The sequence below is a fragment of the Suillus fuscotomentosus genome (assembly GCF_016647785.1).
Source record: "Suillus fuscotomentosus strain FC203 chromosome Unknown F5891scaffold_29, whole genome shotgun sequence".
Lineage (NCBI taxonomy): Eukaryota > Fungi > Basidiomycota > Agaricomycetes > Boletales > Suillaceae > Suillus > Suillus fuscotomentosus.
In genome coordinates this window covers 405,497-430,776 of record NW_024539541.1, presented here as the reverse complement: position 1 = coordinate 430,776, position 25,280 = coordinate 405,497, and the positions used below count along the sequence as shown (strand labels likewise).

General features: G+C 48.7%; 12 protein-coding genes across 12 annotated transcripts; 6 read left to right on the top strand and 6 right to left on the bottom strand.

Moving 5' to 3' along the window:
- Positions 1-64: 64 nt before the first annotated feature.
- Positions 65-1,628, bottom strand: F5891DRAFT_1035745 (DNA glycosylase). Its single transcript, XM_041361814.1, has 5 exons — positions 1,109-1,628; positions 868-1,058; positions 678-812; positions 464-625; positions 65-354 (listed from the first exon to the last, which is right to left on the bottom strand). The coding sequence occupies exons 1-5, from the start codon at positions 1,562-1,564 to the stop codon at positions 228-230; spliced, it is 1,071 nt and encodes a 356-aa protein (XP_041225623.1). The 5' UTR covers positions 1,565-1,628; the 3' UTR covers positions 65-227.
- A 1,133-nt stretch (positions 1,629-2,761) lies between these two features.
- Positions 2,762-5,810, bottom strand: F5891DRAFT_1035742 (Mak10 subunit, NatC N-terminal acetyltransferase-domain-containing protein). Its single transcript, XM_041361813.1, has 16 exons — positions 5,654-5,810; positions 5,538-5,605; positions 5,361-5,486; positions 5,211-5,298; positions 5,070-5,182; positions 4,906-5,020; positions 4,798-4,847; positions 4,444-4,749; positions 4,322-4,393; positions 4,092-4,268; positions 3,912-4,043; positions 3,648-3,855; positions 3,519-3,598; positions 3,304-3,465; positions 3,146-3,253; positions 2,762-3,095 (listed from the first exon to the last, which is right to left on the bottom strand). The coding sequence occupies exons 1-16, from the start codon at positions 5,733-5,735 to the stop codon at positions 2,934-2,936; spliced, it is 2,049 nt and encodes a 682-aa protein (XP_041225622.1). The 5' UTR covers positions 5,736-5,810; the 3' UTR covers positions 2,762-2,933.
- A 51-nt stretch (positions 5,811-5,861) lies between these two features.
- On the top strand, positions 5,862-7,658 carry F5891DRAFT_1228860 (uncharacterized protein; the record flags this gene model as incomplete). Its single annotated transcript, XM_041369539.1, has 7 exons — positions 5,862-5,942; positions 5,992-6,204; positions 6,252-6,332; positions 6,385-6,500; positions 6,551-6,678; positions 6,727-6,902; positions 6,959-7,658. 7 exons carry the CDS (start codon positions 5,862-5,864, stop codon positions 7,184-7,186), a joined length of 1,023 nt encoding a protein of 340 aa, XP_041225621.1. The 3' UTR covers positions 7,187-7,658.
- Positions 7,659-8,162: 504 nt separating this feature from the next.
- Positions 8,163-8,846, top strand: F5891DRAFT_935838 (high mobility group box domain-containing protein; the record flags this gene model as incomplete). The annotated part of the gene is made up of 1 exon (XM_041374046.1): positions 8,163-8,846. A coding segment is annotated over one exon (684 nt), but the record flags the coding sequence as incomplete, so codon positions are not given.
- Positions 8,847-9,855: 1,009 nt separating this feature from the next.
- On the top strand, positions 9,856-10,634 carry F5891DRAFT_952797 (uncharacterized protein; the record flags this gene model as incomplete). Its single annotated transcript, XM_041375132.1, has 2 exons — positions 9,856-10,017; positions 10,074-10,634. The coding sequence occupies 2 exons, from the start codon at positions 9,856-9,858 to the stop codon at positions 10,632-10,634; spliced, it is 723 nt and encodes a 240-aa protein (XP_041225619.1).
- A 13-nt stretch (positions 10,635-10,647) lies between these two features.
- F5891DRAFT_1035720 (Cerato-platanin) lies at positions 10,648-11,396 on the bottom strand. Its single transcript, XM_041361812.1, has 2 exons — positions 10,897-11,396; positions 10,648-10,839 (listed from the first exon to the last, which is right to left on the bottom strand). Exon 1 carries the CDS (start codon positions 11,319-11,321, stop codon positions 10,899-10,901), a length of 423 nt encoding a protein of 140 aa, XP_041225618.1. The 5' UTR covers positions 11,322-11,396; the 3' UTR covers positions 10,648-10,839; positions 10,897-10,898.
- A 527-nt stretch (positions 11,397-11,923) lies between these two features.
- On the bottom strand, positions 11,924-13,080 carry F5891DRAFT_952962 (ribosomal protein S5 domain 2-type protein; the record flags this gene model as incomplete). Its single annotated transcript, XM_041375146.1, has 4 exons — positions 11,924-12,031; positions 12,079-12,246; positions 12,300-12,744; positions 12,800-13,080. The coding sequence occupies 4 exons, from the start codon at positions 13,078-13,080 to the stop codon at positions 11,924-11,926; spliced, it is 1,002 nt and encodes a 333-aa protein (XP_041225617.1).
- A 174-nt stretch (positions 13,081-13,254) lies between these two features.
- Positions 13,255-14,057, bottom strand: F5891DRAFT_1109908 (mitochondrial ribosomal subunit S27-domain-containing protein). Its single transcript, XM_041363703.1, has 2 exons — positions 13,731-14,057; positions 13,255-13,681 (listed from the first exon to the last, which is right to left on the bottom strand). The coding sequence occupies exons 1-2, from the start codon at positions 14,029-14,031 to the stop codon at positions 13,650-13,652; spliced, it is 333 nt and encodes a 110-aa protein (XP_041225616.1). The 5' UTR covers positions 14,032-14,057; the 3' UTR covers positions 13,255-13,649.
- A 172-nt stretch (positions 14,058-14,229) lies between these two features.
- Positions 14,230-16,707, top strand: F5891DRAFT_1189130 (P-loop containing nucleoside triphosphate hydrolase protein; the record flags this gene model as incomplete). Its single annotated transcript, XM_041367107.1, has 2 exons — positions 14,230-15,713; positions 15,762-16,707. 2 exons carry the CDS (start codon positions 14,230-14,232, stop codon positions 16,705-16,707), a joined length of 2,430 nt encoding a protein of 809 aa, XP_041225615.1.
- Positions 16,708-17,764: 1,057 nt separating this feature from the next.
- F5891DRAFT_1128739 (uncharacterized protein) lies at positions 17,765-18,867 on the top strand (the record flags this gene model as incomplete). Its single annotated transcript, XM_041364311.1, has 3 exons — positions 17,765-17,802; positions 17,967-18,756; positions 18,781-18,867. The coding sequence occupies 3 exons, from the start codon at positions 17,765-17,767 to the stop codon at positions 18,865-18,867; spliced, it is 915 nt and encodes a 304-aa protein (XP_041225614.1).
- Positions 18,868-19,978: 1,111 nt separating this feature from the next.
- On the top strand, positions 19,979-22,575 carry F5891DRAFT_952985 (GMC oxidoreductase-domain-containing protein; the record flags this gene model as incomplete). The annotated part of the gene is made up of 16 exons (XM_041375148.1): positions 19,979-20,024; positions 20,089-20,340; positions 20,389-20,480; positions 20,533-20,712; positions 20,771-20,781; positions 20,836-20,955; positions 21,008-21,234; positions 21,282-21,371; positions 21,427-21,475; positions 21,523-21,687; positions 21,726-21,768; positions 21,821-21,909; positions 21,968-22,191; positions 22,248-22,267; positions 22,320-22,442; positions 22,492-22,575. 16 exons carry the CDS (start codon positions 19,979-19,981, stop codon positions 22,573-22,575), a joined length of 1,815 nt encoding a protein of 604 aa, XP_041225613.1.
- A 546-nt stretch (positions 22,576-23,121) lies between these two features.
- Positions 23,122-24,145, bottom strand: F5891DRAFT_1173359 (uncharacterized protein; the record flags this gene model as incomplete). The annotated part of the gene is made up of 2 exons (XM_041365627.1): positions 23,122-24,058; positions 24,117-24,145. 2 exons carry the CDS (start codon positions 24,143-24,145, stop codon positions 23,122-23,124), a joined length of 966 nt encoding a protein of 321 aa, XP_041225612.1.
- Positions 24,146-25,280: the final 1,135 nt, after the last annotated feature.

Below are 25,280 nucleotides of genomic sequence, written 5' to 3'. Positions count from 1 at the left end.
CTCTCACGCTGGAGCTATCTGTGTAATCCGAAGATGCTGCATTCCATGATTAAGACTCTTCAAATTACAGCGTCCAACATAATTTGTTTATTTTGCTCGAGACAAACACTTCGATCTGGGTAATCAGTTATGTGAGTTAGTAGGTAATAAGATATTGTATCTGGACATCACAAAATATATGCATGCATTGCTAGGTGGGGGCAGGAAGGACATCAACTCTCCATAAGTCAAGACTCGATTGCAATATCGATCTTTGGTCCAGACTCGGGTTCAAGGCTTGGAGAAGATTGTCTCTTCCGCTTCTTCGGGCTTTTCGGAGGTTTTGTATTAGCACTTGGACACAGCCCTTTAGTACTCAATGTACACGAGTCGCACTTCGGTCCCACAGCGACACAAATAGTCTGTTTAACAAAACAAGATCACTATGAGAATCCCCATGGCCTATGGCGCAAACATACCTGACCAAATCCGACGAGCATAGTGGTTAATGTCGCGATGCAATTCGAGAGGTAACCACGACTGAAGATTTAACCTCGTTTCTTCAGGCTTTTTGGTGGGCGGTTGATGCCATCCCAACCTATTGGTGATACGATGAACGTGCACATCCACGCCGATGCCGTGATTGCTGCAAGTGCAGTTAGCGAGTTCATAAAGGGCGTAGTAGATCCACCACATACAGATTCCAGGCGACTTGAAGTGTAAGGAACGCCATTTTAGGTCCGACTCCTGTCAAAGAGCATAGCTCATCCACCGTCTTGGGTACATCTGAATCGAACTCATCCCGTAACCGTAAAGCCGCCTTCTTGATATACCTGATAGAAAATGTGAATAAAACCATTCTTCCGTCTACGGGAAAAATAAACGAACCCAGTCTTCCGTCGCCAGAAGCCAACTTTTGCTATTGCATCTGATATTGTAGACTCATCCGCAGATATGATGGCAGCTACAGATAGCGTGCCTCCTACGGCAGCCCGCAGCTTGTCAACAGCTGCATCCGTGACTTCATCTTTCGTTTGGGAAGATAACATCAGAGAAACTAGCGTAGAAAACCGTCGGTTCTGCCATACAAAATAAGACCGTCATCGTATGAGATTGCATGAATATCAACCTTTGGGTCTTTCTCCTTGTGCTGGGCTTGTTCGCACCCCATAGTGTCTACAGGAGCGACCATTTGTGTGCGCATCTGTTTGATCGAGTCATACACCTCCTTCCAGCGTAATGGAGTAATATGTGGAGTGTCCAGAGACCGCGGTATCGGTTTAGGTTTCTTGGGGGACTTGATTTTCACTTGCAAACTCGCATCCCCTTCGGATACCATTTCTTCCAGCTTCAAAGTTGGTGACGTCTTCCGTGGGCTCTCGGAACGTGTACAGTCTGAGATGCTCGAGGTCCCGGATTCGACCTCGAGCTTGATACGCTTCGACGGCTTTGGACTGGAAGACAGTGATGTTGACGGCTGATCCGCATTTCCGGCTTCAAACAAAGTGACTGCATTGTGATATGGGCTTGCACGCGCCGAGAGTCTAGTGACAACTCCCGATACCTGTCGTTGCGACGACGGCATTGCAATAATACGACTTTGTAGTCAGATGTTAACAGACAGAAGACAGAGCATGGATAAGTACCGGGTGATGTAAACCCGCGGAATGTCCCGGCGTCATACTCATCCAGACTGTTCGCTTCCTACATTCGTCTGCTCTCTGCCACGACGTCGAGTGACTCGAGTTCGTGCTTCGCACTTCCTCACTCGTACCTACAGTTTCTCTTTACATCCACCCACCACTCCCTTTTAATTTCGCACCGCAGTTCACTCCATGCTGGTTCCTTTGTTACTCGAGCATTCGTATGCTGCGTCCATGCATGTTCCGTTCTAAAGCTACTCGAAGAGTCATTCGATATCGTCCCACTCGTGAGCTGGCATCCCACCCTCCCGAGCAGCTCCACCCTATCCGAGCTGACAACCTGTCCATGTCGACCCCAGACAAAGCTAAAGTGGCAAGGGCTGGCCGTCAAGCTTTCAAGCTTTAGCATACCGAGTAGGTTAGACTCGGAGACAATTGGATATCTGAAACATACTCCACCGTCACCCTTCCCATTTTGTTTCAAAAAAGACGTTTAGATTGGCTCCACGGGCCGCATATCAAACAAACATCAAAGTAAATTGAATTAAGTCGACATTCGATATTCAGATTCAAAACAGATCGAAAGCACACAAATCAGGAATGGTCAAGTCAGAAGCGCTCGGACCCTAGCAGTAGATAGGCGTCGGCGGGCGACCTCGATACGCGATCAGATCGCTGTCGTTGAATATGCAACTCATCAAATTTAAAGGTCGTGCACCCTAGTTAACGTTACCACTAGGGAAGGGCTTGCAATGTGGACCGATTAATGGTGTCATCGCCAAATGAGAATATACCTGTGTCTGGTAAATCATTAGAATGTTTGTTGTAAAAGTTCCGTAGGCAGCCGGTGGATGTACTGTTGTCAGTGTCACAACATTGACAGAAAAAAAAAAGCACGAATCTCGCGGAGCACCATCGTCATTCGTACCCCTCGGCATCGTTAGGAGTAGTCACATGTTGATCTAGAACAACTTCAGACCAGTGACTAGGCTTGAAAATGGGGCAAATATAGCTAGCGCGGCAACGTAGCGCTAGAAGACTCGTCAGTTAAACCAGCCGTTAAACGTTAACAATCAGATAAATTTGCGTATCTAGCGAGGTCTTGGCATGGACAGGTTAACCGTCAGACAGACTTCCGATGCATGATTAAAGTTTGCGATTAATTTGCTGACTGATAACAATTGTAGGGGTCTCAGCCGACCACCACGTGCGCGATGCACGATAGATTTGACATCATATTACTAGTGGCTGAAACAAGGCCTTCCAGGAAACGTTGTATCTATATCAACGGGTAAAAAAAACAGCACCAATCTATCGTGATGGCACTGGAGGGAATCCAGAGATAATCGGAAACCAAGGATGAATATCCGCATCCCACTTCAAAGTCTTCGCATCCCATGTCGTCAAGGCCTGCTCGGTTGAAGGGAGCTGTCTCTGCAAATCGATGCACACATCTAGGAGCTTCTGCACGAACTTGCGGGAGATCAGAATCTGTGGTAGGTACAACTAAATATTTTTCTCACCTTCTTCCGTTCTTCACTCCATCGTCCCGCCCAGCCATCGGGTGACGTCAGCAAACATGATAGAACTTCTATGGCGACCGCGATGCCATCCAGCGAGAATTGCTTATCCTACCTTCGATTTAAAAAGGCACCTCTTTTCGGTTACTGCGAACACTCACCTTTTGCATCGATTCGCATGCAGTAGCAAACTTGGTAAAGTTGGGATGTCCAAAGGGTTGCAGATCGATGTCTTCGTACTCGGGCATAAAAGCCCACTTGTAGCGCCGCAGAAAATTGAGTCTCGTGCGTCGCCACGAGAAGGTCGTTTGTTTAACCGTGATCTTTTCGTCTAGTCAAGATCTGGAACGAGTGTGCGATATTCACCATTACTTACAATGAAGACAGCTATTGAGAGGGACTGCAATGCCGTGAGGAATTGCGACTGATATGACATCTCGAAGTAAGCATTTGAGTCTGGATGAGAAAAATCAACTCTAGCCGTTATACGCATCGAACCACATACCGCTCGACATGCCTGGCATGAGTTGATCTATGCAGGACAAGTGCATTTCAAGCACCTGTACGACATACCAGTACGCAAACACGCGCTCTTCATTGGTATAGAGTGACAGTTGGAATCCCGATAAAATAACTTCGCGGATTACAGACAACCTATACATTAGGACGGCTACCCTGGCGCGACGAACGTGGTCAAGCTTTTCTTGGTCTTGCTGATAAGCATCGTCTAGTGAGCCTCTAGGTCGCTACTTACATCTGATACACTCACCAAGGGCGCAAGGCGCACGCACACGTCCATGAACACGGAAAACAGCTCGTGCCAGTCGAAAAGGGACTTTGCGCAGAATCGGCGCCGCCGTGGTGGGTTGTACCACAGCGACTTTATGTTCGCAATCAGTATCTGTCTTGCTGTCAGCACATATGCAGGATGTCACAACTTCAAACAAACCTGCGTCATGGTGCGTTCAATCTGTACGAGGGGTGGAGGCGCCGGACCCTCCCACCTTGCTACGATATTTTGCGTGAAAGCATCATAGGAAATGTCCAGTGTTTCGCGAAAGAACTGGACCACAACGTGTTTAAGTGCAAACTTGTTGAGCACGAGGACGCCGTCCCAGAATGCGGACTAGGGATTATCATAAAATTCGACTAGATAATTGTCATGCACGAATTACTCGCCTGTGTGATTGAACGCACATAAGGAAGTCGACTATGGGGCCGTGGGCACCACAGCTGTAAATGGCCGGCAACCTGATGCTAGATTTAATGTTTATCGACGGAGGAGCAGTAATAGTATATACCTCCCATGTCGTCAGTTCTGTTGTGTTTGCAAGATCGTTGACGTTTTTTAGCGATGTCAACAGTCCCTCGAGTAAAGTCCAGGTATGAGCTTGGTCGGGTAGCTGTAGGACATGCAGAGGGATGTATGATACGATAACACGAGGAAACTGAGGGTCAAACGCAAGACGTGCTGGAGAATCTGGCGCGGGTTCTGACGGAGTCACTATCATGATAGGCTGCAATAATTGCAGACTTAGATTTATCATCGTCGGAAGCAAACCAGAGTGAGGTTGAGACAATTGTGTCTCGAACAACACAATTAGTGACTGACACAAGTCAGTAGACTGTCATGTAAAAGAAGAAACGCCTCAAACCTTTCTAAACACTAATCGATTCATCAGCATGGTTTTCCAAGGTTGCTGAACTGTAGTTTTTATCGCATGAACATCGAGGTGAACATTGTTATGCGAGTCATTTCACACCTTTGGCCGAGGTCTCGAGCCAACGACACGCTTCATCAAGCGCCTTGCAGATATATTTGACGGGCAAAGCCTCGGAGAGAGGCACGTCACATTTCTCGCTTTGCCAGTCTTCGGCCTGATCATAGATGAGCATAGCTGGCAACTTAAGCAGTACTTTGACGAACATCGTACACGTTCCCTTTATTTAGCTCCCTCCAGGACAGGTCACAACACTTGAGAAGGCCTAACAGAGCTGCCCTTAGAACGACTGTGATTAGCTCTGGTGGTCGCAAGCTGTCTGAGCGTGGCAGTGAGCCCCCGGGGACGAAGGTCAGGGTCTATCTCTTTCAAAGAGTGAACGTAAAGGAATGAGTATATGGTTTGCGAAAGAGTATAACCGGAATGCCATTCCATCTGGGTGCCAGACAGGGGATAAATGAATACATGCGGAAGAGTTTACGCTGTCTCTGATTTACCTCGCAGGAAACCGAGCGATCTATGATCCAGCACACTTCCTCTGGAGTAAGCGGAGCGAGAGGATTGAACGACGGCTTAGATTTGTCCAGAAGCGCCAAGCCGCTATCGAAGCGTGGTTCGCCTATCTTCACAGATCATTAGTGAATTGGTTGAACTTCGGAGATAAGTGGATTTACCTCGAAGGACGACATAGCATCCAGAAGAGTAAATCCGTCGGTCAACACGAGAGCCCCGGGTTGCATATCTTAGGCAATGAGCATGCAGGTAAGTTAACACAAGCATGTCTGGTCACCTTCGGCAGCATCCTCAAATAATGCAGTCACATCGTGAAAATTGTCGCCGCCAGGAAGGTCCACCAAGGGATCGTGCTCCATGTGGCTGCGGTCGCCAGATGAGCCGGTAATGGCTGGTAGTAGACGTCAGTAAAGCAGAGCACAGCTGAGGTCTAGTACCTTGTATATTATCGGAGTTTCAAATACTTTTCTTAGTGCTCATCACACATGATCATTCCCCGACGTGTCCGCCAGATCCGCCCGGGACGCGTGATACTCTCTGGCATTCAACCGACTGGTATCCCTCATGTAAGATTATATTCTTTTTTTTGACACGGAACAACTTACATAGTAATAGCTAGGGAACTACCTAGGCGCACTGTCTAACTGGGTCAAGCTTCAAAAATCTGCCGAGCCCGAGGACAAACTGCTGTTTTCGATTGTGGGATGGCATGCGTTGACCCTTCCACAGGATCCTGCTTCCCTACTGACTGCAAGGAATGATATGCTGGCTGTTTTACTTGCCATAGGCATCGACCCTAACCGGTCGATATTGTTTCACCAGGACCATGTATTTGATTGCTCTATCCCACCAGCCGATTGGTTAACAGTACCTAGAATCCTCACCACACCGAACTTTCCTGGATATTAAGCTGCATAGCGCCCATGGGGAAACTGCGCCGGATGACGACTTGGAAGGTACGGTCTTCCAAGCGTAATTACATTCAATTCAATTCTTACGTTCCTCAAGTCAAGATTAGCTACGGCGCGAAATTCTAGCTCAGAGGATGAAGTGGATGAGTCGATGCTTAACGCCGGTCTATTCATGTATCCTGTGCTACAAGCCGCGGACGTACTTGTTTATAAGTGGGCCTTCTAATGGTGGTCATTTTTGGCACGACTGATGTGTTGCTAAGAGCCACCCACGTTCCTGTTGGCGACGATCAACAGCAACATATAGAACTTACGAGAGATCTCGCCGATATCTTCAACCGAACATTCAAAGGAACGTCTCCCTTGTTCCCCCTTCCGACCTATGTCAACAGTAAGTATTTGAGGTTGTGCATATATATCCGTTGAACCATGCCTTCAGCTCCATCGAAGCGGATTTTATCACTCAAAGACCCAACATCCAAGATGTCGAAATCTTCGCCCGACGTCCAGTCTCGCATCTTGCTCACCGATAACGCTTCCCAGATCCAATCGAAAATTCGGGCTGCTGTCACGGACTCCATCAGGGCATTACTTACGATCCTCAAGGTCGCCCGGGTACCTCAAATCTGCTTACTATCCTCGCTGCCTGCACAGACAGCGATGTCACCCAGGTTGCCAAAGCCTATGAGAGCCAAGGTCACGGAACGCTGAAACGCGATGTCGCAGAGGCTGTCGAGGAATTCCTGAAAGGGCCCCGGGCGCAGTTCAATCGTATCCGTCATGAAACGACATATCTTGAGGAGGTAGCGCGTCGCGGTGCTATTCGCGCTATTGAACACTCCGAGGTGACTATGATGGAAGTCAAAACACGCCTAGGTCTAGCATCAGCTGTGGTTTAGAAAATGATGACCATGTCTCGTCTGATTTTTGTTTGTTTGTCAGCAAGTCCACGGAGAATGCACTACTAGCCGCCGGCAGTGAATCGGAAGTAGTATGATCGCGCTCGATCACTAAAGGATTAATGGCATCAAGGAGAACCTGTTTTACGAGCGCTAAGTGCATCGTGGAGGCGGCCATACGGTGACCCCCGGAATTTGGCCTCGGTGTAGGCCCCGGTTGTTAGCATTAGCGTAACTCTCCTGTAATAGTGAGACTTGGTGCTGCATTGTCCCCGCTTTGGCCATAGCACTGCCATCCCACGCTTCTTACCCTGAAAGTACTTGCCGCGGTCGACCGAGTCCGAGCCCGAGTGGTTGTCTGTTTGGGGCCAAGCTCCCGCATATCTATGAAAGACTCCTATCGCGAGGAGTATCAAGCTTGCTACAAGCTTCCAGGGCACCTTAACGGGCAGGTATTCAAGACCCTTTGCAGGAAGTATCCACGGCGTTCATAGTGATCGGCGGGGTATGATCTAGATTTGGTTGATCGAACGGATCGAATGATGTCTTGGTTATTAATCCATTTAAATTATAGGGAACATTTCCAAGCTGTTTTCGTGTTGTTCTCGGGTCTCGATTGTTTCAATTTCCTTGCTCGGCTCACTGACCAGGTTTCAATTTTGATCATCCTGTCCTTGAAAACAAACCCCTTCATGTGTCTGAGTTCAAATTCACTTAACCTTGGGGCAACAGCAAGCAGTTGATCTAAGATCAACGGCAGGTTTGTTGATTACAATCATATAACATAACCTTGCCCTGTCCCGTCCGCTTCCCGGAAATCCCTTCAAGGTCTTCAATGGTCTTCACCCCCCAACCTGTCCTCCGCGGATGGTCTCCTCCTTCCGTGGAGGATGACCATGATGTTCATCTGCCAGACCATACATTTCCTCAACCAAGGCCTTTTATACCGTCCACCTCTTGCATCACTCACCAACCAATGGCTCCTTCATCTGATCGACGTGCACAGCGTAACAGAAGCAGGGACCCTAGTTGGATCCCTCGACCTAGAAACGCCTTCATAATCTTTCGCTGTGAGTACTCACGCAAGCACAGCCAGGCAGCCCAAGAAGGCGACGAGGAATCAGAAGCACCAAATCCTACTGCCAAGACCCTCTCCAAGCGAGCCGCTGAGGCGTGGAAGGAGTTGTCGGCTTCTGAAAAGGACATTTATAAGGTGCTTGCAGATAAGGAGAGAGAGGACCATGCACGTCTTTACCCCCACTATCGCTTTCGTCCAATGAGGCGCCAAATCTCTGGATTGAAGAAACGTCAATACGATATGGGCCTGACTAACAGCAGTTTCCTGCTGGATTCAGACGAACAAATGCCTCACTATATCGCAGATGTGGATGAAGACTCGCAAGAGGATGTTGTACATCAACAGGTCATCGAGAAGGAAGGGAGCGAGAGTGTCGAGGCATACGGAGACTTCGCGCCGAAAGACGCCCCTGGGAACTGTGCCGCAGCTCAACGACGATCGTCGTCTGTTCCGCTACCCGACGCGTTTCTCACTCCCATCCTCCCATCATACGCTCCAAAAGACGACTCATGCAGGGCTCGCTCGACTGAAGGACGAGAGTGGCCACTGCGTCCTCTTGATTATGTGTCACAGGCGGCACATGTTCGGTTTGGGAAGGAATTTGAGGCGCAACCTCAGCAATGGCATGCTTCAAACGATCCATCTTCCTTTATATCCTTCGCTTTCGGTGCATCGACTGGGGTACGTTTCTGATACGATTTTTTCCTTGGATGTGTGCTTAAGCCCATAATACAGGATCATGATAGCTCGATAGGCAACCCGTCCGAGTCGCACATGGCATTTGAGCTTGACTACCAATCCCCAGAGAGCCGGAATGGACTCACCTACACTCCTTCCTCCTTTACAACTATCACCTCCTCCCTTTCTGGCTGGAATAGCGATCCCCTTTCCCCCTGTATGCCGGGGCAAGAAATGTTGCCTGGTGATGAGCTATTAGCACCTTATGAAGACATGGAGCGTGCACAGGCTCTGGAAGCTTACGCTCTTGGCTTACACAATTTTGACTTTTTCACCCATCCCCATCCCCATCCCCTTTCTGAATACCCTGATCATGTACCTGGTATTCCCTGCGACATTGAATACTCGGCACTCTTCCAAGAGCAAGACACAGAATCGTGGAATTCCAACACGCACCCAGTAAAACCTCACCCACGAGGATGATCTCCGTCACTACTATCTTGACCCTGTAGCCCTATTCCCACTAGTGTTTCATAGCCCCACAGTGTTTCGCTTCATTTCTTCTTTACGGTTGCTTGATCCTAATACTCAGCCCCCTGCTCCGCGTTCTAGTATCATTAATATCACCTTCCCACCATGCATATCCACATTTCTCTTGGTTCGCATTAATTCATGTGCATAGTATAATTAGGGACGGATTACTTACCTGTAGGACGTATAATGCTAGCAAACTGGAAATTCGAAACTCAAAATTGCTGAGCTTACTAGTTTGCATGCATCACTTCTAAGTCGCGGCAAACGGCGATCCCCCACAAATTGCAAGCCAACTTCCATGACTCTCAGCGGCATATTTCTCGGATTGTTCGAAAACTCCAAACGGTCATTCCTGGCTGCTTCGGACGACGCGGAAACAATGTCAGCCAAGGGAGATGGGTCAAAACTAAGACACACAGTGGCAGTTTTGACAAATGTCGCCCACATCTCCGCACCTTTTCTTTCAGTTTTCCTCATTGTCCATCTGTCTGCACCAGCACTCGCAATTGTCGGAGGCTCGAGTTTGTCTTCCAATGTTTTGGTAGGTGACACAGTATCATCAAATTGGTAACAAAGAGATGTGACGTTTGAATCAAGCTTCTCGGTAGAGAGTACTACCAAACTGGCTTTGGGGAGAGATATCTCCTCTTTCTACCTCTGGCAGCTCACGTAGCTTCAAGTATTACGAAAAGGATCATCAGTCCACGTTCAGCACCGCCTCGCAAGATTACCAGCACCCTCAGTCTCGCAGCATATTCAGCTCTTCTAATCTTCCTTCCTATACATTTCTACACACACCGCGTGCACCCTGCCAATCCTTCACCACCAATATTCGAAGTAGGGCCCTCAGAGCTGGACTATGAGTTCATCAAAACTGGCTTGGCTAGGTTTCCCTGGCGGAGCTGGATCTTGTACGGTGGATTGGTTGCAAGCGTCATGTTCCACGCAGTCGAAGGCGCACAAATTATCCAAGCATCACGTTTCGCTTCTCGGAAATTCCGCATGCGCCCACGAACGCGCAAGATCGTCGCAGGCGCAGCGGTAGTGCCTATATTGGCAGGTCTGTGGACGCTTTCGAAAGAACCGCTTTTGGTATTTGCTTCGCTGGCAGAGCGGTACGAGGCTGCGTTCACTCGGTCTTGGATCTATAGGTTTTAGTCTGGGGTGGACAGATGTTTATTTGTAATCTCGTAGGTGCGTATATATCTTGAGCTCAATGAACGTCCATGAAAATGAAATACAGTTTCTTGCATAATTTATGTCTAGTTCCAGTCCGTATCGTGACACTACTACCCAAAAGGACGAAAGTTAAAATTGTGCTTGAATCTGAATCCAAGTGACCAATAGTATCTATCAATGGGCACTAAGTTACTCGACATGAGCGTCGATTTTCATGTGCAAGGAAACCCGACGTGCTTACCTTCAAAGGCCACAAACAGATGCATTGACCTGAACTGAAGTCACCGATACCCTCCCCAAAAACGCAGCCTCATTATCAGTAAGCGTGTTCATCGCTGCCTCCGCAATGTTAAACCCTAAACTCGCAACGTCAACAGCAAGGATTGCGATTGTCTCGCTGCCGTATGTTACTTCGTAGCATGTTCCGCAGTAAACTGAATCCCATCCCGTGACAGTGTAGACACCGCCGACATTGGGGAATGTGGGCAATTGACCAAGGGTCGTGTAACCCTTGGAGATGAGTCCGTTAGGCCCATCTGAGCAAGCGACTTCGTCGAGAGACAGATCCGCGTTATCATAAGTGTTGTCATACGAAAGGCTCTCAGTCTGAGCGAGCACGGGAAGAGTGATAGCAAGGAGGGAGATGACTGCCGATGTGAACTTCATGATGGGTTGGTGGTGGTCAGGGGCTTTGATTTGATGATGCTGGTTGAGGGTGATCGCTGCAGAAGTGTACCACGAACACACTCCTTTTATCTGATTCGTACACCCCGCTAGTTACGCTGAAAGAACCTGCGTACGAAATAGACCAGCATTCCATGCGGCGTTCTCGCACTCGGAATATGATGTCCGGACATTTCAGGCATCTTGTGTGGGTCAGCAGACTGAGAGGGTGCATGCTTGACGGATGAGAACTATTCTTGGCTCAATATCTCTAGCTGGAGGGCAGAGTGTTCAGTTCATTAGCATGCGAAACTGTGACTGAGCTGTTACGCGTGACGTCCCCTGAGTCCGATTTCTCAGGCAGGACAGGCTATGCCTTCTACCTACCATGCGTTCGATGCCTGCGCAGTGAACTTCCCTGTAAACGGATAGATACAATCACCAGTGCCTGGATGCATCAACGGTCAAAGATTCCCGGAATACCAGCACGAAGGAGGCAATTACTGTCCAGTCCTGCAACGACAATCATAAGCCTGAAGCCATGAAATTGCTTACTCTTCACCATTCGTCAAGAGTCATTGTGAGAATGCCATGTGATTGTAGGTTTATCTATTAAGAAATCTCTCTCTGGCTTTTTGATTGCGTCTAAAGTCTTCGTCCTTGAGCTTCCCTTCAAGAGCGACCCACACATTCCGAGCATACTTCTCCCCATCCTGAGAGGATTAGAATACAGTGATAAGGATACGTGCTGGATGCTTACTTTCAAGAGGCTTTTGACCTGTGTGAGGTCCGACACGCCTGTCCCGAGCAAGCGCATGCCTCGCAACAGTGGAGTCGCATCTGACGGGAAGGAGTAAAATACGAGTAACTTGAGAGGCACAGAAGCTTCTTCTTGTAGCGTAGCATCTAGGAAATGCAAGGTTGGTAACTATCCAAAGGTCAATCGCATACCATCGAATTTGAACTCAACAAACAACGAACCAGATTGAGAGTCAGACAAACCGGCCATGCTTGTCTTCCATCTAGGGGTTCGCCTTCGTCCCAGTAGTCAGGAAGCTCGAAGTCAGCCACTTGAATCGCCTGCCGTGTGTCCAGTGCGCTGCCGACAAGGGCTGTTTCGTCTGTGTCCACGTCCATAGCCTGAGTTTCGCCTTTCTTCGCGCGGTATTGGACGCTTTTTGTTATAGGTACCTTTGTATCCCACAAAGCGGCGCGTGCAGCCATGAAAATTGCGTCGAATATGTTCCCTGCGTCAGAAAACACTATGATATCGAGATTGAGCAACCAAGATTTCTTTCCAGGTATGATACCAAGGTTTGTTGGTCGGATTGTCGGATGAGAGAGGGTAGCATTCAATGCGGACGTCATGTCATGTTGCAGGTCATCTAGGGCATTTGGGGAAAGGAGAGGGTATGCAGTTGGAGAGCTATCAGTCCGAGTTGTCCAGTCTTTTCTTTTGAAAGTGTAGCAAAAAGCCGTACCAGGATACAGAGCAAGCCACTCGTCCACCATCTGCGCCTTCGCCATCGCCGACGCTCTCAACTTCTAATTTTGCAGCGGCTACGACTTCGGTGCCTCCACCGCCGTCCTGCGCGTTTCTACCGATGCTAACACGTGCGCTGCCATTTGCGATGGGGGCAACTCCAGACTCAAGGGCTATGGTTCGAAAATCTATCAAACCGCGGCTGTCTGCTCGTAATGGCGGATCAGATAGTAAGGAGGATTGGATGAAGGCCTTCTCGGCCTTGGATATTGATGCCATGCCTTGATCGATAATTGGATGACTTTCCGTAGGCTTGAAAGATTCTGATTAGAATATCATAAATTTGACCGTATTAGGCAGGTGTGCCGCGATGCCGCTGTTCATTTCCAGTCAATAAACGACTTCCATCCATTTCCGGCCACTAACGCCAATGATATCCGCTGACATAATCCGCCTTACTCGAATGCATGCTGCAACGCAACACCTCACACACTGCAGTGATACCAAGCTACGTTTTCGACCTTTCACCAAGTATGCTAATATCTCTTTCCAGGCTCTATTTAGATGACACCCAGTGCTCAGTACGACATATACGCGGTAATGAACTTCCTAGCACTTTCTCGCTGTTTCATAGTTCAGTCATTTCAACTTCACGCGCTTATTATCTTCCTCACGATGTCTCGGTCGAGGGTGTGTGTTAGAGTTTAATGTTCACCCTTCGTCATCGTTCGATGTCCGGATCCCGACCACGTATATATACCTACGTAGTAGACCGTCCTCTATTTGTCGTCTCCCGCCATGTCGTAGACACACAAAACAGGGTCGTTCTCCAGCTCCAACACAATACATCATCGCCTCCTGCTAGCTCGGCGACTGTCACCTGAAACGAGGCGTTAATTGTGCAAATATGTCATAAAGTCTCAACTCACCTTTCTCCTTGGCTTTCTTCGGTGCACCCTTCCCTCTCTTCTTTTTGTCCTCCACATCTTGCAGTCTTTCGTCCTCTGCCAAATTTATCATTTCCAACTCAGGCCATTGTCTTATGAGCTGTGCAATATTGGCTTCTGGAGTATAGTATTTGACCATAGAAGGCCCGCGAAGTCGTGCGCGAAGGTATTTGGCTCCAGTACGTGCTGATGTGGGGTTATATGCAGTCTGAAATACGGAGGAACGTGTCCGTGTCAGTGCTGCAAGTCGCATAGGACGAATGGCAGCAGCTGCGGCAGCCATGGCCGGTGTAAGTATAGTGAGTTGACTTAGAGTTGACAAGTCATTAATATTTTTGAGTGAACCTTCTGATCCTAACATCACCAAACAACCACTTTCCTCTAACCGCCTCGTTCGCAGAATACGGTCAACTCCATTCAATGGCTTCATAAAGCCAGCGTAGACTTTCAATATAACACTATTCTACTTGGACCTTGGTTAATGTCTGTTGTTATGCTGCCCCGCTGTCGCCTTCTCCTTTCGGGATTCATCAAATCTGAAAGTTGGTTAGAAGCCAGCCAAGTCCACTTCCGTCGGTTTCGCTCCAACGACTCGCGTCAACAACCAAGAAACTCATATTATTCTCCAAAAACTTTTTCTGGTAATCAACGTGGTAGCTTCAAACATGGTGGTCGTTCCAACCCTCAGTACGTCACGAAGCAAAAGAAGGGTCACATCCTGGACGGTTTCTCAGTACGGGACGCTAATGACGCTCTCCTGGTCATGGAAAAACAGGTCCACAAATGGGCTGATCTTCCGCACGTACATCGTCGCCTGGAGTCCTTCGGGGTACCACGAACAGACGTCCAGCCCATTCTTTCAATATTCGCCCGAGAGGTCAGCTCTGGGCTCCTTCACAATCCAGTCAAGCAGAAAAAGTACCACATAGAGAGATTTGTTCTCACAGCAAAAGAACTGAATCAAGGACTCCGGCTAGACCAGAATCTCACTCAACTTTTCTACTCCTGGGCGTCCGACCCCGAGCAACAAGAAGTTCTCCTGAAATCAGTGTCGTTGCATACGCTGGAACAAATTTCGTATCTATATTCAGCCGCAGATATGTCATACCCTGCGGATATGTACCCTAAAGCGCGCTCAATGCGTCGCAAGGTCATCATGCACGTTGGGCCTACTAATAGTGGGAAGACCCACATGGCTCTACGTGCGCTCGCGGCGGCGAAGACTGGTGTCTACTCTGGTCCGCTGCGGCTACTCGCACATGAAATTTGGGACCGGCTCAATAAGGGCCAGATCGTGCCCCTCGGGATGGATCCAGACCCCGACTCCGAGCCGGACACATCCACGAACATGGATATAATCGAAGAATCAGTGTCCAGACCAACCGTGCGGAAAGAGGGGAAGGCGAAGTACGCACGAGAGTGCAACCTTCGCACTGGAGAGGAGTTTAGGATCGTTTCCGAGTATGCCGGTCTTATAAGTTGCACGGTAGAGATGACGTCTTTGAGTCTTCCGGTAGAAGTGGCAGTCGTGGACGAGATCCAAATGCTTGCTGACCCAGACCGTGGATCTGCATGGACCGCTGCTGTGTTGGGTCTACCTGCCGAAGAACTCCATCTATGTGGCGAAGAAGTTGCGGTCCCAATTGTCCAAGCGCTCTTGAATGATACAGATGATGAGCTTTTCATCAACCGCTACGAGCGTTTGTCACCTCTTACTGTTCAAGACGAATCTCTGGAGGGAGATTTCGGTAGAGTCCGAAAGGGCGACTGTCTTGTCGCTTTTTCGAGAAGCAGCATATTTGCGCTGAAGCGCAAGGTAGAAGAGAATACAGGTTTGCGTTGTGCTGTTGCATATGGGCGACTTCCACCTGAGATCCGTGCCGAACAAGCGGCGCTCTTCAATAATCCTCATAGCGGCTATGATGTGATGATCGGAAGTGATGCCATCGGCATGGGACTTAATCTGTGAGTACTTTGCACCCTTCATCGTATTACCCGTCTCATTCGGCTTAGCAAAATCAAACGGATCATCTTCGAGACCTTGCGCAAATTTGACGGTACTGTCGAACGCGCTCTATCAGTTTCTCAAATTAAGCAAATTGCTGGGCGTGCGGGGCGCTATGGCCTTCATGGTGAACCTGGAGGTTTCGTTACGACTCTCCATGCAGATGATCTCCCAATGCTTCACTCTGCGATTCTGCGCCAACCAGATCCTATCGTGTTTGCAGGCGTCTCTCCTACCTTGGCCTGGGCTGAGAGTGTTCTTCAAGCACTTCCTGCCGGTGCTTTGCACCAAACGTTATTGGAAGTGGCTCCATATGTCTCCAATGTTCGGCCCCCTTGCCGTGCCTTCGTTCCCTCCAAGATTGAGGAAAGATCTCGGTTCATCGAAACTCACGCCAAACATATGAAATTGTATGATAGACTTCTCATCGGCGGTTCACCAATGAATTGGCGAGATGCCGTTGCAGTGGAATTCACAGCTCGCCTATGTCAGATATACAACGAGAAGATCCGAGTCCCTATCCTGCACGCCCTCCGAGTCGGCCCATATATAGAAGCACTGGAGAATGTGGAAGGGATGATGTCCGGCGGCAAGTCTTCTGCTGGTGCGCCGTCTCAGGGCCTCGTAACTCTTGAGGGACTTCACAAATCGCTCGTGCTCTATCTGTGGCTCAGCCATCGCCTGCCTGTGGCGTTCTATCAGTCGGAGGAAGCCTACGCACTTAAGGAGCGCACAGAAAAAGCCCTTGATTGGTGTCTGCGGAACGTGTCTACGAAGGTTGCAGACAGACAGCCCGCTAGCTTTGGACTGAGGGTTTCTTCGGAAGCCGAGGATAGTGTAGAATACCGCCGTATCCCAGCCACCCGCCCTCAGGAAGAGAGTAACCGAGAGTTGGGGGTGAGGTATGCAAAGTTGTTGAATTCGGAAAGGCGGAGCGCTCGTAGTCAACGGTAGAAATCCGAGGACATCGGAGATCAAATCGACTTGGATACAGCATTGAGGCGGTCCTCCTACTTGGTGCCACGCATGTCGACCCTTTGCCGATCTGCTGCAGTGGGCGTTGCACCGTTTTCATTAGACATGATACGTACGTAATCAAAGGGTTCTTGATATTCTTTTACCTCTCCGAATCCTATTCAGACTCTCAGCGAAGATCACTATTCAAGATCTCTGACTGGCATGGCTGCACCACTCGATTTGTCTGTGGAGTAGAGAGGGCCACAACTTTGACATGCGCAACAGCCACCTCCGTGCTCATAATGTCTACACTCACATTAATTGCCTGTCCATGTCAAGTCTGACGCCATTCTAGCAAGGGGCGAGCACGTGGCTATGCAGGCACTCCGAATCCACTCGACTTGCCGAGGCCACGAGGGTATTGGCACGATGTCGTGCAGCTTTGCCTCAGGGACGATTCTCCAAAGTTGAGTACGCTCGGCCACATTTCTTCTTCATTAGTGCGAACAAGATCGTTGAGTGTTGAGGGCGGCAGCAGCAACTCCGGAAATAGACAACTCTGAGAACGCAGCAGGAACAGTATGATTTCCGTATCTAGCCGAATTCATTGACGGACATGAGAATTCTGTGCTGTGGTTGTTTGTTGTGATTAATTCATACTGTACTACGGAATTTTCGGTGGATCATGTACCATTATTGTGATAACAGCCCACTAACTCAGGGAAGGAGAGTTCATCAGGGCACTGGTTTGCATAATTAACAGCCCTCACTTAGCAATCAGAAAGAGGAAGAAGTATGTTTCACTGCTATCCGCACAAAGAAAAAACACATTGATATGCTGCGTCGCAGTGCGGCTCATGCGGATGGCGCAAACTGGAATGAATGCCACAGACAGGTGTTTCCCGTACCGCACGAATGTTTGGACACGTGGGTCTCATTCACATATAATCAGCCGAGACAGACTGGTGAATGCAAAACTTACTCAGAATGGCGCTTCCCATAGTAGTTGCAGTAGCTTTGTGGTCGCTGGCTATCGTCGTTTTCGGGGCATGCCATGTCACTCGCACTCGGACCCACCGCACAGCTAGCGCTGTCAAGGCAATGCTGAGACCAAGAAACATTGACCATCAAGCCGAAATTCGTTCTCGCGTCCATCTTCATGAACACTTCGCTCTAACATCCTCGAGTGCAATACTCGACCCCTCAAGGCACGACCGCTTCGTACAAGACGCGAGAAAATTGATCGACTCCATCAGCCCCCTGCAATGTGCTGGGTGGCAAAGATTTGTGAAATGTGCTGAGAAATGCACAGATATGCTCCTTCCGAGCCGAGAAGTCGACTTCGCCGCTTTTATACAAAGTGTTACTTTTTGCATCATAATTACTGGGTTTTATGGCGTAGACCCTGGAACCCTTTCCCCTGTCGATGTCGCCTTCATGACCAGCGCACTCAACCACCATTCGGATGGTATCTTGCGGCAAACTCCCCATTATCCTGGCGAACTTTACGCGATGAGGGAACGTGTTTGTAGATGGGTCGGGGGAGAGCGTGCCTCTCAGGCCTTGGAAACTATTCTTCCCGCGTATGAGTCTATGTGGCGTCTAGCTGCTGTCACATTGGCCTATGCGAATGGTAACCAACACATGCATAATGCCTTCCTAGATTTCAGCGAGAATCCCACCCAGAGACAGTTCCGTTCTTTCAAAGTCAAGAACACTCGGCCAAGCGTAGAAGCCATCATCAATGAAGTCCTGAGGTTGCACCCACCCGTTCAGCGCATTGCACGCAAAAGTCGACACCCCTTGTGGAAGCGTATTTTTTATCCTGCGCAAGAGATAGCTGACGTCGAAGCTGTTCATCGCTCGTGTGTATATGGCACACGTCTAGAGACCTTCGATGCGATGCGCTTCCATCCTCAGCATGAACGTCCAGTCGAGATGCAACTACTTGCTTTTGGACACGGCGGGCTAAGCTGCGTCGCGGAAGAATGGGCGCCAATGGCTACAGCGCTCATTGTCGCCAAGATTATGGACAGAGTGGATGATGTCGGTTTTGTCCTTATTGGAAAGGCATTCGATGCAAGGATGTACCGAAATACGAGGACAGGCTGGGATGGGTGGGCGGTCAGAAAGAAAGAGAAGGGGAGGGATTCTTGAGATCTTCCTGATATGCTATTGGTTAGATTAATCTGAACTTCGTAGCTGCACACAGAAACGTTTAGCATCTTATAAATATTACATATCTATTTCAATCCACGTACCTATAATCTTGATCACTTAGCCTGTTGTTTAAAAGTCATCAATGATTTACCGAGGCATTCCGACTTTGAGGAGACGGATCGTAATGCGCAGGGCAGCGCTCATTCACCCGACACGTAAGCACGGGAGCTCCACGACGGAAGTTCTTCAAAAACGTGTAACGGCCCTGAAACCATTGTCCGCCAGGCCATGATGTTTCAGTGGATAGTAAATGTCGTGTTTCGCTACGTCGCTTAGTCCGAGAAATGAACCGTATGCGTTCATGTTGGAACTTTGAGTAAAGAGGATATGAGCATGGCTCAACACTGCATGATTACCCAACTAGATGTTGAAATTAAAGCCGAGACCAGTCCTCTGATGCATTAAACGTGCTTCTTGATTACTAATCCAGCACATGTTGACTGAAAAAACAGGCGTTGCCAACGGATTTCGTTTCTCAGCGATAGGTGGAGCATGTATCATATGTACGTACCAGTTGCAGCTTGACCGCGGCGCAAGTGTGTCCTGTGCGGGTTTCCACAAGCACACCAAGTAGCAGCGGTGTCTCGTAATGCATTGCAATTGTGCGCTGGTGGACAAGCCCGACAGCGTCCAGTGGCGGCTCGAAGCCCAGCGAGCGGGTCGTCCGAGTTAAATGCGGGATATATACCTGATGCACGGTCGGGCAGCTTTGTCGCCTTTGGGCGTGATGTTGGTTAGTTTTTCGGGGTCTTAGTCGGGGTGCCACCTGGCATGAGACCAAGGCGGGCCGTGCATCACGTTATGAGCTTAGTCACGAGATGTAGTACGCGCGTGTTCGCCACTCTTGAATTCATGATTTCATGATATGGTTCACGGTATGTATTATTAATGTTATCGATTGATGCAGATGACTGATACTAACGACTGCGCTCGGAGTCTCGGCCTTGGTCATTTACTTGAACAGCGGTGGCTGTAGATACTATAAGTTGTACACACCTGCGGCACTGTGAGTTGGTGACTGCGACTGGCTCCCCAAACAGCAAAATCAATGTCTTATCCGTTCTTATCAGAGTTTGATATCATTTTTGCTGGAGGTGAGTACTTGAGTATTGACATCTTGCACACAGCGTTACTCTTAACATGGCCTTTTGTGTGCAGGCGGCAGTACAGCTTGCGTTGTCGCGGGTCGCCTGGCAGCATGCGACTCCTCGCTCAGGATCTTAATTCTGGAAGGAGGTCAACACACCCTCAATAAAGCTGCGCATGTTCAACCCTACCAATATTTCACCCATCTGGCACCGACGTGTACTACGATGACATTCAACATTGGAAATCCTTCACCCCATCTCAACGGTCGTGCACCAATTGTTCAGTGCGCCCATTGCGTTGGTGGAGGGTCAAGTGTGAACTGTTCGTATTATTGCTTTAACAATGAGCATGACTCTGATGCTTGGATAGTTATGAATTACACTCGTTCGCCTGCCTCAGATTTTGATGATTGGGGAGTTGATGGTTGGGAATCTAAGAACTTGATTCCCCTCATGAAGAAGGTCCTCAAACGTGCTGTCTGTACATTTCTCAAGCTGAACTGTTATTGCATAGCTGGAGACATACGAGGTGCAGGCCGATCGTTCAACCCATGGGTACGATGGGCCTATCAAGGTGTCTTCTGGTGGGTGTAAAATGAGTATCAGCGAAGACTTTATCCGTGTTGGCACGAAATATCACAAGAGGCCATTTTGCGATGACTCCGAAGATTTAGAAACATGCAATTCTTACAGTGTGCGCCACCTCATTATGCTCCTTCTCCCTCTGCCACCACTGACAAAATTCGTCTTAGCCATGGTTCAAGTGAGCATGTCCTCGTAGTCTATCGTGACTTAGGCTCATGCAATATATGCATAGGTATATTGATGGGACAACTGGAACGCGTTCTGACGCTGCACATTGCTATGTCTACAACCAAGCTCACAACCCAAATTTACAAATATGGGCTGGCAAGCGTGTAAAGTGCGTGATCTTCGAGTAAGTGTTGCACCCTGGATCACGATTGTGCTCAACTACTAACGACTGAAAGGGATAAACGTGCTGTAGGTGTCGAGTTCACCAACGACCCGGTGTCTTGCCCGGACGCAGATCAGTCATCGAGTACCGTGAGAGCATCAAAACTTGTCGTCATCTCTGGCGGGGCCTTCGGTTCCCCAGCCATCCTCGAGAGGTCTGGGATTGGTGCTGAGGCGGTCCTCAAGCAGTGCGGTATCGAGCAACGTGTACACTTGCCCGGCGTTGGAGAAAACTATCGAGGTCTGCGTTTGTATCTTTATCTCATAATCTTTATGCAAGGTTATCAGATCATATTGGCGCCTTCGTTCCATACTTTGTTGGTGACGAATTTGTTACCATGGACCGGCTCTGGCGTGGGGAGGAGAGTGTCATACAGGGTAAGCAAGTCTGTTCTCGCCATGTTCTCAGCACTCTCTAAGTACCCACGCGCAGAACACCTTGCGCAATGGAAAAGTCATAGAAAGTCTCTCATTGCTCAAAAGTTGGCACAATGATTCGCTCTTTGTAACGCACTTACTAGTATTTCAGCGGCAACGATGCAAAAATCAAGTGGCGTCCTGACGACGAAGAATTGAAAGTCATGGGTTCAACTTTTGAACCGCGATGGAAGGAGTTCTTCCAGGATCGCCCGGAAAAGGCTGTTGCAATATGGACTGTCTTTTCAGGGTGTGTGCAATCCTTTGCTTTCATGACGTGCGAATGCTCAGGATAGCCAGATTCCTGATGTCAAGTGACTTTCCACCTCGCAATTACATGACTGCCGAAATGATTGAAGTACTGCTTTCCATACACCCTGTGATTTTTATTCTGAACACAGGTCCTATAGCTTTACCCTGTGTCTGTTGGAAGTGTTCATGTCAAATTGGGAGAGGACGGCAAGGAAGACATCGACTTCACTACAGGCTACCTAGATGAGTAAGTGGGCACTTCTTTCATTTCAACCAGACCCGTCTGACCATGATAATCCGCCTAGTCCGTCGGATATTGTACCTCTCAACTTTGGGTACAAAAAAATGCGCGAAATCTGTCGACGCATGCCTTCTTACCGAGGTGAAGTCGCCGCATTCCACCCTCATTTCCAAGAGGGAAGTACTGCAGTCTGCGGAGAAGCGACCGGTCCAGTGGACTTGAATGCGCCCGACATCATCTACACTGCAGAAGATGATGAAGCGATCGAAAAATTTCTCCGTGGCAACAGTATGTCCTGAATTCATTTCCCCAATCTTAAGGTAACATACCTGATCGAATCCCAGTCCAAACGTCTTGGCACTCGGTATGCGCAACTTGAACTCTCATCAGGAGGTGCCTTATCCTTGTGTGTGCAGCTCGGGACTTGTGCCATGAAATCAAGGGCAGATCAAGGAGTCGTTGACGCTCGGCTAAATGTGTATGGTGTGACAAACCTGAAGGTTGCAGACTTATCCATCGTGCCGAAGAATGTTGGTACGGTGAGTAGTGAACGAGAAATTATTGATGCATGGTTTGACCTTCTTTCAGAACACTTATTCGACGGCGCTCATCATTGGAGAGAAGGCTGCGATGATCATTGCTGAAGACTTGGGTATTGAATACAGACTGTGAAAGTTATGGTCCGAAACTCCTCAAGCGCGTCTTTGATGCGCATCCTCAGAGTAATCCTGAACATGCATCTGGCGTGACTCAGATGTACATGCTGATTGTATATTATTAAGCCATCTCAAAGGATGCACAGTATGAATTACAAGGATTCCATGTAACGTTCTTCGGGGCTAGTGAGATCACATGATGTAATGAACAAGGCAGTGGTGACAAGAAGTAGGTATTACTTGAAGAGTTGATTTACAACGGCGAAGCACAATTTGAAGTAACTTGGTTATAGGAGCTAATTTCACTACCTTGCAACATCTGCCGGATGGTAATATAATTCAGTCCAATAAAAAACTACCTAAATTGTAACACTTAGATTCTGAGATAGCGTCAAGCAGACCATAATCTCAAATGGCAAACAACCATCTTTTCATAGATCATATACATATACATAATGACATACTCGACATACATGATTAGGTAGAACAGCTCCAAGACTCTATCTTCACATACTAAGTTCCATGTACACAAATCCATTGATATACTACCCAACGAGACCAGTCAGCGCCGATCTCTATAATGATTCAAGTTTGTACGTGAGCTGTGCACAGAGCGCGAGATAAATGGACGCGGGGAGCGACTGGTAGGAATGGGGGGAATGGGAGGGAGGGGTTTTTGTGAGCGATCAACGCTGGACTTGACGCGCAGACGTTCTGCTTGTCTACTGCTCCCAAATACGGGAGGCCGGCCGTCAGCTGTTTCCAGCAGATCATAAGGGACAGGAGTGTATGACAGAACAGCGCTCGACTTGGTGCGCACACGTTCTGCCTGTCTGCTGCTTCCAAATACGGGAGGTCGGCCGTCAGCTGTTTCCAGCAGATCGTGAGGGACGGGGATGTATGAGTGACCAGTGCTCGACTTGGCGCGCGCACGTTCTGCCTGCCTACTGCTCCCAAATACGGGGGGCCGGCCATCGGGTGTTTGCAGCAGATCCGCCATAGCTTGATCAGCGGTGGCCTCACGCCGCTTTTTGCGACCGAGGGAGGGGTATGCTGCAGCTGTGGGCTGCGAATAGTACGTGGCTGAAGAAGACTGCTGAATAGTTCTGTGTCTGCCTGCGACAGGTTGATCGCTTGTGTTGTAGTGCTTCGGGAGCAGTTGAGGCCTAATGCTCTGTGGGTTTGACGAAGTCGTGCCTGAGGCACTGCGAGTGGGTTTCGGAGGGGGTGGTGGGGGATTTGGAAACTGGGCCGGCAAGTGGGCGCGCGTGTCGAAGTGGGCATGACTTGGCGGATGGTCGTGGACACCTGGGTGCCACTGCGCACGATGGATGTCCCGAGCTTGCTCGACGTGCACGATGTTAGAAGGTTTAGAGGGGGTCTTGCCATGGTATACAGCTATGAAAGGATCGGCGTAAGGCTCGAACATGCTCGCTTGCGAGTATCTGAATGGCATCGACTGGGAGTGCTTAAGCGATGGCTTTTTGTCTTCCTTACACCTGAGGGGTATTGATTAGTATCATGATCATGAGTATAAAGTGAAAACAGTAGACTCACTTTTGGAACAACTTTTTGAAAGAAACCATAATTGATGAGGAAGAACGGGTGAAGAGTTGCGAAAAGTGTTAAGAGGGAATCCGCATTGCGATCTATGTAGGTTGAATTACTGTGGACGCACCATAATTGTCTTCATCCACAAATTCCACAACCGATGCAAGCGTTAGTGGATGCCTCAATCACCTACCCGGTGTTGTGTCGCCCCACTTGCATTACAAAGCCAGAATATCCGACCACAGAACAACCATCCGGCATACTTGCCACATGCCACCCAAATAAATACATCGTGTATCGTGTTCAATGTTTCTTGACAACTCGTAACTTGTGAATATGTGATAAGATTTGCGACAAGTCCATGGTTCGCATAGCGTGCCTTTAAAGCGTTTGCACCCGACTTCAGACCAGTTCAAGCCGCTCAACATCGATAAAGATATATGGAGTCCATGTAAGCTTGTAGCTCACGCAATCTGCAGGTGATGTAAGCAGTAGAGTAATGAATTTCAATGGAATTACGCACACGATCACTATGGCCTCCACTGAGAGTTCTAGAGGATAGCTTTATCATTGCTCTGAACGACGCTATCGTTGATTTCTGAAATGCAGATACTGTGGCTTGCATTAGCAGAGTGGATCGCACGGTCCGAGGCACGAGCTTCGAGGTTGAGAAATACCTGCGGCTTACGGAGCAGTGTCTGGCAGAATGACGAAGCTCGATTGTCCTCGAACTAGCTTCTTCTTCCTTCTGAACAATCTTCAAGGACATATGTACAGGCACTTTGATGTCGGCTGCATACACCAGTTTTCTTGTATTCATGTAAAAATAGCGACATTTATCGATGCCACAGTGATTGATTTGTATTCAAGAGTCTGGTCGAGGTAGCAGGGGATTTTGTAGAGACGTAAGCCCATCTATCAACTCCGCAACGAACTGCATATCGTGCGATCAGCCACTATACCAACGTGGAAGCAGAAACACAACTCACTGTCGCCCCATGTTCGGTCCGCCAAGCTCGTCCGAGAAGTGAAGAGGTGCAAAGCGAACAACTCATACTTACGCCCGTCTTACAAGTAAAGCCTGAGCTGCATGTGTCGTGGGATGCACTGCTCAAGCCACGAACTCCATCTAAAGTCGTGCACACACTGACAAACATGGATGTTGTCAAA